This window comes from Prionailurus viverrinus, chromosome B2, assembly GCF_022837055.1.
Source record: "Prionailurus viverrinus isolate Anna chromosome B2, UM_Priviv_1.0, whole genome shotgun sequence".
Taxonomy (NCBI): Eukaryota; Metazoa; Chordata; class Mammalia; order Carnivora; family Felidae; genus Prionailurus; species Prionailurus viverrinus.
Window position 1 is genome coordinate 135,336,915 of NC_062565.1, and position 12,554 is coordinate 135,349,468.

The following is a 12,554-nucleotide window of genomic DNA, read 5'->3' on the forward strand; positions in this document are numbered from 1 at the left end:
ACAGGGAAATGGGGCGCCTGGGTGGCGCAGTCGGTTAAACGTCCAACTTCAACCAGGTCATGATCTCTCGGTCCAGGAGATCGAGCCCCGCGTCAGGCTCTGGGCCGATGGCTCAGAGCCTGGAGCCTGTTTCCGATTCTATGTCTCCCTCTCTCTCTGCCCCTCCCCCATTCATGCTCTGTCTCTCTCTGTCCCAAAAATAAATAAACGTTGAAAAAAAAAAAATTTTTTTTTAAAAATAGGAACCGGGAAAGAAAATACAATGTATTTGCAGGTAACATTATTGTCTACATTAAAGACCAAAAACAAAACAAAACGAAAAAACCCTGGAGATAAGTTTTAAATATAAGGCTTTAGTAAAATGACTGCACAGAAGGGCAGTAACCTAAAACATAACTTGTGTGCTCACTTCAGAAGCACATACACTGGAATTAGAACTATAAAGAGATTAGCACGTCCCCTGCACAAGGGTGACATGAAAATGAGCAGTATTCCATATTTTCCTTTTTGTACTGTTTCTGTAAGTCTAAAATTATATCAAAATTAAAAGTTGAAAGGCACGTGTGACCTCTTAGGTCAGGAAACAAATTTATAAAAGAATAGAATCTTATAAAATATATGGAAACTAGGAGTAAATCTAACAAAAGGAGTGCAAAAGCTTTGTAAGGAAAATTCTAAGAGGTTCAAGAACTAACTGGAGAGATGAGCTATTTTATGAATAGGAAAATTCAATATTATGATTGTTGTTTTTTTCCACAAAAGTTTGAATGCAAATGCAATTAAAATCCTAAAAGAATTCTTTGGGAAACCAGGAAAATTGATTTCAAAATTGCACAAAACAAAGGGCAGAGGCATTTTTAATAAAACAGGTCGGGGGGGGGGGGGAGTTGCTTAAATACTTTCTATTGCCATAGAAATATTGATGTGTGGTATTGGTGGAGGGATAAACAGTAAACCAATGGAAGAGAGAGCCCATGAAACAAAATCCACACATATATGGAAACTTACCTGATAGAAGATCAACAGGGAATATACATGATCTATTCACTAATGTTTTGGACAACTGGCTACATCCATATGTTAAAAAAAAAAAAGATTTTTTTTGCTATATCACACCATACACATACACACATACAATGTGGATTAAAGATTTAAATATAAAAAACAAAGCTTTATTTACAACTTTTAGAATATAGGAGAATATCTTTATTAAGGACTTCTTGAACAAAATATAAAAAACACAAAACACACAGAGAAAGGCTAATAAATTTGACATTCAACTTAAAAATTTCTGCCCAAAATATATAACCTAATTCTAATCAAACATTTAGACATAACTTCTAGTTTACGGGAAATAGAGAAGAGTTAGAAGACACCCCAGAATCTGAAACACTCTAAGAAATATTCTGGCCTGAACTCTTCAAAAAGTCAATGTCATTTGAGGCGGGAAGGATGGATAAGAAACTCTTCTAGATTAAGAGAATAAAATGACGAGAACAAGATGGGATGCATGAATGTTGAGTCTGGGATTAAAAACAAATCAATACCTAAAAATGACATTCTTGAGATATTCAGGGAAATTCAAATGTAGACTATATGTTATTTATTCTGGGATTATTGTTACTTTTCGTTTCTCTGTACGCAACATGAGACTCCAACTCATGACCCCAAAATCAAGAGTCTCACGCTCCATAGACTGGGTCAGTCAAGTGCCCTTATTGTTAATTTTCTTAAATGTGATAATAATATAGTGGTTATATAGGACACTTGCTTTTTAAGAAATGCATGGTGAAATACTGAAAGGTTAAAGTTCATCATGTTTTCAATTTACTTTCAAATTGGATCAACAAGTTGTTATTGTTAAATCTGGATGGAAGGTTTATAGATGTTCATTGTTTTTGTGTTTATATGAAAAATTTTTTTAAATCTTTTAAATATTTTTGAGAGATAGTGTGCTAGTGGGGGAGGGGTATAGATACAGAGAGAGACAGAGGATCCGAAGCAGGCTCTGTGCTGACAGCAGAGATCCTGATGCAGGGCCTGAACTCACAAACCACAAGATCATGACCTGAGCCAAAGTCAGATGCTTAACTGACTGAGCCACCCAGGCACTCCTGAAATTTTTTATATTACAAAGTTGAGGGGACATTTACAACTTGTGCTCTTCCAAGCATATCAATACAAAGGTGAGAAAATACGCCACAAACTGAGAAAAAATGTTTACAACATCAAATAGTAAAAATGGATTAGTATCCAGAATCCATAAGAAAAACTCCTCAAAGAAATCTGTAATAAAAAGACAACTTCACATAAAATGGGCAAAAGACATGTGAAACTTTTCACAGAAAGCAATCAAGAATGACTATAATACATATGAAAAGATACTCAACCTTGTCAGCATTTAGGAAATGCAAATTTAAACACTGAGATTTCTACTCCGGCCAGAAAGCAGTGACAGGAGCAGAATTTGCCTTCCCCACGTTAAACAACTAAAAGCCTGTACAGAAAATATACTACAAAGTTTTTCAGACACTGGACAACAGCCAGTGCAAGACAGTGACTCTTGAGAGAAGAACAAGGCAAGTCCAATAATTGTCTGAGGTTACCGCACAGTGTCCACACTACAGCGTGGTGATAGGGAGTCTCCATGGGCACAGAATGCAGGAGAGCCAAGATAAAGTTTGTAGGGCAGAGAATTGGAAAGAGGGGAAACTACAAAGGGAGAGTTCCAGATCTACAGAGGGTTTGCCTGAGTCTTCAGCTGAATACTAATCAAGTGTATGCACATGAGGAAGCTACCCAAAGGTGGGAAAGAGCCACCAGAAAAGAACAGGCAGCACAATTTGGGAGTTCATATAGGGCTCAAAATAGTTCTTGTTCCCATAGCCAGAGAGGGGAAATCTCATAAAAGACAAAGCATAGTGGAGAGTATTCAGAAGGGTTTACTCCCGTGGTGAGCCAAATTAGCCCTAGTGGCTCATTAAGCTTAAAAGCAAGCTATGAAAGGATCAGACTGTTTCCAAGTAACTTCATTATGTTCCAGAAAAAGCTCAACATATTTAAAGGAATACAAAACCTCTAGTGCACAACAACGTAAAATCCAAAAATTACCAGGGATACAAAGTAAATTACAACTCAATAATGGGTGGGGAAAAAAATCAATCAATAGAAACAGACCAGAAACGATACAGGTAGAATGGCCAAGTACATTAGAACAGCTATTATTAACGTACTCTGGGTGTTTAAAAAAAAAAAAAAAAAAAAAAAAAAAAAAGGAGGAAAGCATAAGCATGTTAAGGAGAGGCATGGGGGATATAAAAAAGACCCAAACGGAACTTCTAAAATTAAAAATAATGTCTGAGGTGAATACTACACTGGGTGGGATTAAGAGAAGATTAGATACTTCAGGAGAAAAGATTAATGAATGTGAGGACATAACAATGGAAACTATTCAATACGGAACAGAGAAGAAGACTTAACCCAAATGGAGCATCCGTGTAACGTGCAACAACTTCAAACAGCCTAACATACAAGTAATCGGGAGTCTTAGGAGAGGGCTGAGAGGAGGGGAAACAGCAAAAAGTAACTGAATAAATAATAGCCCCAAATTTTCCAACCTGGTGAAAACCATAAACCCTCAGGTAAACAGCCCAAGCAGAAGAATGATGAAAAAACTACACCAAGCACATCATAATCAAATTTCTTAACAGCAGTGAGAAAACCTTAAAAGCAGCCAGAGAAAGAGAACAAGTTACATATATTAGAACAAACATAAGAATAATAGCAGTCTTCTTGCTGGAAGGCACAAGAAGATACCACTAAGCGTCCACTAAATTGACAAAATTGAAAAGCGAGAAACTAAGAAGTGTTGGAGAGAATGCGAAACAAAGGTAAGTCACATAACGCGCGTCGGGGTGTAAACTGGTTCGGCCACTGTAGAATGTAACTTGGCATTATCTTGCAAAGACGAGGATTTCCATACTGCGTGAGCAAGCGATCTCTCTCCTGTATACAGAATGGTCACAGCGGCACTGTTTGCAACAGCAAAAACAAAAACACACAAACCAACCCCAAATGTCCACTAACAGAAGAATGGGTAAATTGTGGTCTATTGATACAACACTATAAAGCAATAAAAATGAATGACTCTCAAAATATACTAAGCTGAAAAAAGCAAGTCACAGAAGTAAACATACATTATGCTATTTATATAAAATTCAAAAACATATAAAACTTAACATTTTATTTACGAATACATCCATATGTTGTAAAACTATAACAAGCGGGAGAATGACAAATAGAAAATTCAGAATAATCATCACTTGAGGAGAGAACACACAGAGGGTTTCTAAAATGCAGGTGATACTCTACTTCTTGAGCTGGCTCATGGGCACACAAATATTTACTATTCTTTATACCTTATATATACACATCTGTGAATTTTTGTAGGTATGAAATACTTCATTTAAAAAAGAGAAGAGTGAAAAATGTGGAAGACTTGAAAAATGAAGACCACTATTTATGTATAACAATAAAATTAGTGTACAAAAGTATACAAAGAAAATGTTCAACTTTTTATTGTCTTTCTGTGCCCTTTACAATCAGTATTAATCGAAAAGGGCCATAACCCTAGTGTGAAAAAAAAAATAACAAGCAGAGTCTCTGACGCTTTGACACAATATCTGAGTACCTGGTGCTCCAAGTTAGACAACAGTAAATACATTAGCCACCCATGTCTGATTCTCTGTCTTTCATCTGTACTTGGATTTTTCTTTATCTTTGGATTTCCTGGGACTCCTGCTTCGGTCTCTCTTTTTACTCCGTTCTCTTTCGTAGGGGTCTGTTTGGTATTTGGCTTTGTGACTGTTACTGTAGTGGCCGTCCCTTTCTCGAGATCGGCTACGACTTCGGTTTTGAGGTCGGTCTCTCTTTTCACTCTTTTGTTTCTCCCAACAGCTTTCCTCTTCTTCATAGTGACCAAACCCCATTTCCCTGTAGATATCCTGTCAAAGGAATGGAGAGATAGTTACAGGTGAATGAGTAGAAGAATCATCCTGTAGTCACTGTCAATTAATAAAACTCAGCGAGCAGCTATACCAGCTCAGACTGGAACACTACCACTAATGCCCAGAATCTTGTAAATCAGAAAGCAAAAATAATTCACAAAGAGACTTAAAACCATTTTTCCTATCGATCTCATTGCTTTGTATCTACTATTTCAGCTGAACTAAAGGATCAGATCCAAAACCAAGAATTGAAATCATCCAGCTGAAAACAGAACAAGTCTTTAGAGAAAATCGCGACACCAAGAACTCTGGTTGTGGCTGGTCACCTTTCTACCTCCCCCTTCTTCACTCCCAAGTGATCGGCAATGGAATTACTAAAATTCCCCTAAAAGCCCTACTTTTACCCCTAAAAGAAGAGATAGCCAGGAGAGGTTTTAGACAAGTCAGTCAGTCCAAAAGGAAAATAGATCCTGCATACTTTGGTCTCATTATTTTTCAAGGGTTTATTTTATAACAGCTCCTCTCCAAATCTTCAAATAAATTTTCCTTGTTTACACTACACTGATGTATGTTTTTATTAAAAATCATTTATTTATATATATCCTTAAAATGAGCTAAGAAACAATGGAAAATTCCACTGCCCTTAAGACAGACAATAGAGTAGGTACATTAAATTCCATTCTTAGTAATTAACAGTAGTAATTTCCACACACAGAAGAGGGTTACTTAAAACAATTCTCTTTCTGCTTGTGTTCTACCCCTAATTAAAGTGAGTATCTCAGCAAATAGCTGAAATCTAAAGAGACCAGAGCCAATGCTCTTTCAAGAGATAAGTTCATAAAATCCAACTTCCTTAACAGATTTCTCTCAGAGGAAAGGCAAAATCCTAAGGATTGAGCTCCCAAGGGTCCCAACTCTATCACCACAGACATTATAGTAAAGATAAATATCAAGATTTAAAATCTAGAGTGATGAATACCCATAGTTAAGGACTGGGTTGTAAGCGAAGATTCATAATTATTCCATACACTGTCCAGATACTGTACATGACACCCGGCATGGAGATTGTCATATGTGAAAACAGATCTAACATGATTGTTATAATCAGTGTTTGTGGAATACAACATTATAAACTAATTCATAATTTCCCACACAATCCCAATAGGTCTTGTCATTCTAAAAGAGTCCCCAAGATAGAAGAATGACTATGTGGTTTAACCCTTTACCAACTGTTTCCTAGCAAAACATGACAGCCCCGGATCAAAGAATTTTTTGGTGCTTCCTGTAACATATACAAAATGTAAATACCTATGTACTATTCTGTCTGTACACTTAATTCTTGTATTGGTTGAGACAATCAACTTTTAAGATGAAGAGACTGCTTAGCTGATGCGTAACTCTTTAAAGTCCTCAGCAATTATACAAATAGGCAATTAAATGCTTTGAGTGTTTAAAATAACAGAGAAAGAGATAAAAGACTACACAGTACTTAATTTTTTGAAAAAATTGAGGAAGCTGAAAATGTGAAATGGACAGAAGCCTTAAAACCTCTCCTACTTGCAAAGCTACACAAGCTTTGAAGTCAGGCAGCTCTCGGTTCAAATGGTCCCTGCCATTTAGGAGATGTGTCAAACAAATAATCTTGAGGTTAGATTTATCAGGGGAGGTTTCATAGAGAAGTTAGGACTGGAGATGAACCTCAAAGAGTGAGTGGGTTTGGCTGTGGATTGGCTGCAGGAAGGCTAATGCACAGAGTGGAAGTGAAAACCAAAGAGCAAGGAAGAAATCAGCACTGTGTGCATAAAAGAGAAACTTCAGGTGGCTGGATGAAGTCATTTTAGAACAGATCCTTTAAGTATGTATGTGCTAGCACAGTGCTAAGTGCTTTGGGGGCACAATATTACCCTCATTCTAGAAATAAAGAAATTGAGACTCAAGAGATCTATACAGGTTGGAGATTATTATTTAATTGATCAGTAACTTGACATATAAAATTGAAAAGGGGGTGGTACAGAATAATGAAAAAAAAACCTCATACCTGACTGAATCAAAATAATGTTAAAGTTCTAGCTCTCTGATTAAACTCAAAAGGCTCACAGGCCTGTGGGGTCAGGAACTTTATATCTAAAGTAAGAGAAATTAATTCGATGAGCTCTAAGTCTTTCCAGTACAGACTATAAAAAATTATATCATTTTATGGGTGCCTGGGTGGCTCAATCAGCTAAGCGCCCAACTTTGGCTCAGGTCATGATCTCATGGTTCCTGAGTTCGAGCCCTGCATCGGGCTCTCTGCTGTCAGTGCAGAGCCTGCTTTGGATCCTCTGCCCCCTGTCTCTCTGCCGCTCCCCTGCTCTCTCTCTCCAAAAATACATAAACATTCAAAAAAAAAAAAATCTTAAGAAAACATTCTATCAATTTATACACTTAAGACATAAGACAAAATGATAAAACTAGCATGTGGCTAAAAAGGAAAGAAAAAACACCATTAAAAAGTCCTATTTATTTTTTTAAGTGGCCAATTTAAACCTTAACCTATCCAATGATTTCATGTAAAGCAGTCCAAGAAAATCTAAACTAAGAGCCATGCTTGCTCAGGTCTTTAGGACTCAATCAAAGGTTTAGTTAAATCTAAATCACTAAAATAATACTAAATGATTAAAATGACAGTAAAAATAGAGTCCCAAATTATAAGAATAATAAACACCTTAAAAGCCACAGAGGACTGACAGCCAGAATGAATACTTCTCAGCAAGGCAAAACCCACAGCCGAGAACTCACTTCCTGGAACCCCAGTAAAGCCCAAACCTCAACAACATAGTAACCACCTTTGGAATAAAGACACGAGGTGAAAAAATTAAACAGAGAAGTTTTCGAATTCAATAGTAAGTCTGTCACTTAACAAAAAACAAAGAACTTCAAGAAATAAGTTAAAACATTCTTAGGGAACTAGGCTTACCAAGCAAAATACCAATAAATAGGAAAATCTGAGCTATACCTGAAAATAATCTACCACTGAAAATTCCCTTTAGTGATTATATTTTTGAGACTGAACTCAAAAGGATAAAGATCAGAATAATACAAAAAAAATCTGGCCCACTAAAATCTTAAATACAGATGCTATTTAACTGGAAAAAAAAATAAGAGAAAATTAGTATAAGAAAAAATAAGAGAAAATTTGATTAGTATACTAAATCAAGTACAAAATCAGGGGTGCCTGGGTGGCTCAGTCATTTAAGTGTCTGACCCTTGATTTCAGCTCGCGTCATGGTCTCACATTCGTGAGATAAAGCCCTGTGTTGTGCTCTGCACTGACTGTGTGGAGTCTGTTCTCTTTCCCCCTTTCTCTGCCCCTCCCACGCTCTCTGTCTCTAAATAAATAAATACACTGAAAAAAAATAACCAAGTACAAAATACAAAAACATTTGCTTTAATATACTTTGAGGGGAGAAATAAAGTTAGGAGATTATTATTTAGAATTTAACAATTTTATGTTTTTTAACTTTTTTTTTTTTAACGTTTATTTATTTTTGAGACAGAGAGAGACAGAGCATGAACAGGGGAGGGTCAGAGAGAGAGGAAGACACAGGCTCCTGGCTCTGAACTGTCAGCACAGAGCCCGACGCTGGGCTCGAACTCACGGACTGTGAGATCATGACCTGAGCCGAAGTCGGACGCTCAACCGACAGAGCCACCCAGGCGCCCCGAATTTAACAATTTTATAATTACCAATGGACTTAAAATTATTTGAAAGATACTAACAACATTCCCCCCAAAACTACTTGATGCCTTTTACTCCTTGCCAAAAAACAAAAGTATTTGCTGTTATAAAGTTTTAAGTAATCAAAGAGAGGATAAAAACGATTTGCAAAAAGAAGAGGGATGGGCGCTTGGGTGGCGCAGTCGGTTAAGCGTCCGACTTCAGCCAGGTCACGATCTCGCGGTCCGGGAGTTCGAGCCCCGAGTCAGGCTCTGGGCTGATGGCTCAGAGCCTGGAGCCTGTTCCCGATTCTGTGTCTCCCTCTCTCTCTGCCCCTCCCCCGTTCATGCTCTGTCTCTCTCTGTCCCAAAAATAAATAAACGTTGAAAAAAAAAATTTTTTTTTAAATAAAAAAAAAAAAAAGAAGAGGGAATCACAGACTTAATTAAAATGTGGCCAGCTTTTGGATTTTTTGGACCTCTGATGATTTCAAATACACCAAAGTATATCTCAGGCCTGATTTCACTGATTCCAGATTCCATGTACAAGTGCAAGATGAGAAACTGCAGCTAAAAGGACACATGGTGAGTGTGGTGGTAGGAGGAAGCAGGGGTAGAGACCAAGGAGTTTTAGTGGCAAATCTGCTAAATATTCACAGAAACGGGACGCAGCCGCCATTTTAAAAGATTGGGGTGGTCTTAGGCTAAACTGATAGAGTACAGACATTAATAAGAAGACGGAGATGTTCCATTAGGTCACACTGGATTATTATACTAGGGGACAAACTATATTAGCATAGCAATAGAATTTAGGAGAGGAAATTTAGGCCACGAATATATTCCAGATAAGAGCAGCAGCAGAGTGGTTAGGAGTACACGTCCAGGTTTACACTGTGCTTCTCTTACTTATCAGTGGTACAAAACCAGGCAAGCCGCTTAACCTCTCCAGTTTTCACTTTCTCTGCTGTGAGATGGGGAAAATCGCACCCACCGCACACCGTAAGCACACAAGATGTTAGCTATTACGGATTCATGTGCCTATTATTTGGAGGATTGAGTAACTGAGTGAAGGTGTAACTTGAAAAGTGAGGGCAGGTCATGAATGATGGCAATCTTTAAACAGCAGAAAGGCTATGGAAAAAGATACACAAGATAATAGCAAGAAGTAGGAATATATGCTACCTAGAATACAGGAAACTAAGAATATATGTAAAATACGTGTCTGCTGAAATTTTTAAAAAATGAAGAACAGGGGCGCCTGGGTGGCGCAGTCGGTTAAGCGTCTGACTTCAGCCAGGTCACAATCTCGCGGTCTGTGAGTTCGAGCCCCGCGTCGGGCTCTGGGCTGATGGCTCGGAGCCTGGAGCCTGTTTCCGATTCTGTGTCTCCCTCTCTCTCTGCCCCTCCCCCGTTCATGCTCTGTCTCTCTCTGTCCCAAAAATAAATAAACGTTGAAAAAAAAAATTTTTAAAAAAATTTATAAAAAAAAATGAAGAACAACCCATGAAGCACATTAAATGGTTACCTTGGGGGCAGAAGGGGACAGGGGACAGGGAAGGGGACAGGTTCTCCGTTTATACCACTTTATAGATTTTACTTTGGAACCATACAAGTGATTTTTAAAACTAAAAAACAAACAAAAAAAATTTAAGCAATCCCTAAACATCGAAAAGAAACAAACTGAAATATCAATCTAGTTAATGGCCTTACCACAGAAACTATTCCAAGTGATTTAAAACACACTAATTTGACTGTAACAGTAAAAGTAATAATACCCAGTGTAGAAAATGTGTGCACCCACGTTTTCCTTCACTTAATCTCAACAACATACCTATAAGGTAAATATAATCTCAATTTCACAGAGGAGGAAACTGTAGCTCAGAGAGCTCACTAACTTGTGGAGGCCACATCAACGAACAGCCGTGCCGAAATGTACACCTAGTTTTTCCGAAGCCAATCCCTTACTTTGCCAACCATACACATCTCTCCTCTGCATTTTTGCTTGACCTTCTTACCATCTTGAATTTTCTCCCTTCTCACCTTTGCCTACTAAAATCTCTGCATCAACCAGGGCCTGGCTGAGAAGTCCTCACGTGGTTAATTATGAGTGCTGTTTTTATTTCAGATACACAATATAGAAACGCATAAATGTTCCACAGGCCTGAAAACCTCAACAGCTACCGGTACTATACGTAACACTTGGTAATAAATGAAAATGATAAATGAGCACTTTTTCAGCATAACCACACTGATGGGAATTAGTGTCCACATGTATGGAAATCACACTTGTTTTGCAATATGGAACTAAATGATACACTAAGCTACTTTGAAAACAACCTTTTATCATTTGTGATATATGTTCTTGACAATTAAAGTTCATTAACCCCAATGAAACCATTGGGGTTAGAACATATGCACCCTGTCCAGATCTATGTGCTTAGTCCCTAACTTATGTCGCTAAGATGTAATGTACAGAGGGATAAAATGGTTACCCCCCTGCAGCTAAGGCCGGACACTCGAAGTACCTGATTAGTATTTTTGATCGGCATATAGTCCTCATCTTCTTTTTCTTCAGAGCAGTGACGAGTTTTCTTCTTGTGTTTCTTACTTGTGTGGGAGTGACTTGATTTCGGATCCTCTGCTTGCTCGTCTAGTACAAGATCGTATTTCACACTGCAGCAGCTGGTTAAGGACAGATGTGAGAACTGACACTGATAATACATCAAAACGTAAGAATCTGGTAAACAAAGGAGGCCATGAGGCTAAAGGCAACTTTTTAAAGCGAAAAGCATCTCACAAGCATAGAGTTTATTTCTAATACAAAACTAACTCCTATTTTCTTTCATTACATAGTCAGGGAAAATGGAAAGAACCCTGACCTTAAATAAGCAATTAACAATCGGCAAGTAGGTGGGCAAAAAACATGTATCCACAAATAAAATATAAGTAGCAAAAAATAAGGAAACCTATTTGTCAATAATGAAAAAACTTAAACTTAGAAAAGGAGGCACATGTTTCATTGGAAAAAAAAAGAAGGCATTACAAACCCCAATGGCAGAGGAGCTACATAAGACAAAAGGTACGTTCAGGAGACTCTTCCTTTGAAGTACTAATTAGTTCAACCCTATAGGAGGAAATTTAGCAATGCAGAGCAACAATATTTTATTTTATTTTATTATTATTTAATGTCTATTTATTTTAGAGAGAGAGAAAGGGTATGACCAGGGAAGGGGCAGAGAGAGAGGGAGACACAGAATCTGAAGCAGGCTCCAGGCTCTGAGCGCTCAGCACAGAGCCTGATGCGGGGCTCAAACCCACCAACTAACTGTGAGATCATGACTGGAGCTTAACCGGATGCTTCACCGACTGAACCACGCTGGCACCCACAACTACCATATTTAAATTACAGTAAGAATTTATAAAAAATTAAAATAAGTTAAGTGAACAAAGACATATATAATGATTATTTTTAATAACAAACTGACAGCAACATAAAGCATAGTAATGAAGATAGTCTTCAATATATTGTAGAACTTCAACATGATGGATTATTGCAAAGAAAGATACCAGCAATGATAAATGAATGCAATGAAAAAACCTGGGAAGGTGTTTATGAAAAATTAAAAGTGAAAAGAGACTGAAATACTGTCTATACCATATGGTAATCGTTAACTTTACAAAGCATAAAAGATGAAGACTTGAAAGGAACGAGAAAAAGCATCATTTTTCTAGGTGGTAAACTGTGAGTGAATCTTTTTTTCTTTTTTTTAGTTGAAGTGTGGTTGACATACAATATTGTATTAGTTTCGGGTGTACAACATGGTGATTCAATATTTATATACATGAATGAAT

General features: G+C 37.4%; 1 protein-coding gene and 1 non-coding gene across 2 annotated transcripts in view; one reads left to right on the plus strand and one right to left on the minus strand.

Moving 5' to 3' along the window:
• Positions 1-401: 401 nt before the first annotated feature.
• Positions 402-503, plus strand: LOC125166897 (U6 spliceosomal RNA). The gene has a single exon (XR_007152604.1). It is a non-coding gene; the product is annotated as a U6 spliceosomal RNA (small nuclear RNA).
• Positions 504-3,245: 2,742 nt separating this feature from the next.
• PPIL4 (peptidylprolyl isomerase like 4) overlaps positions 3,246-12,554 on the minus strand; it is a 35,491-nt gene continuing 26,182 nt past the window's right edge. Inside the window, exons 12-13 of the mRNA XM_047859762.1 lie at positions 11,228-11,375; positions 3,246-5,003 (exon numbers count right to left, since the gene is read on the minus strand). Of these exons, the coding sequence (XP_047715718.1) occupies positions 4,752-5,003; positions 11,228-11,375 (400 nt within the window). The 3' untranslated portion in view covers positions 3,246-4,751. The remainder of the gene's footprint in view (positions 5,004-11,227; positions 11,376-12,554) is intronic.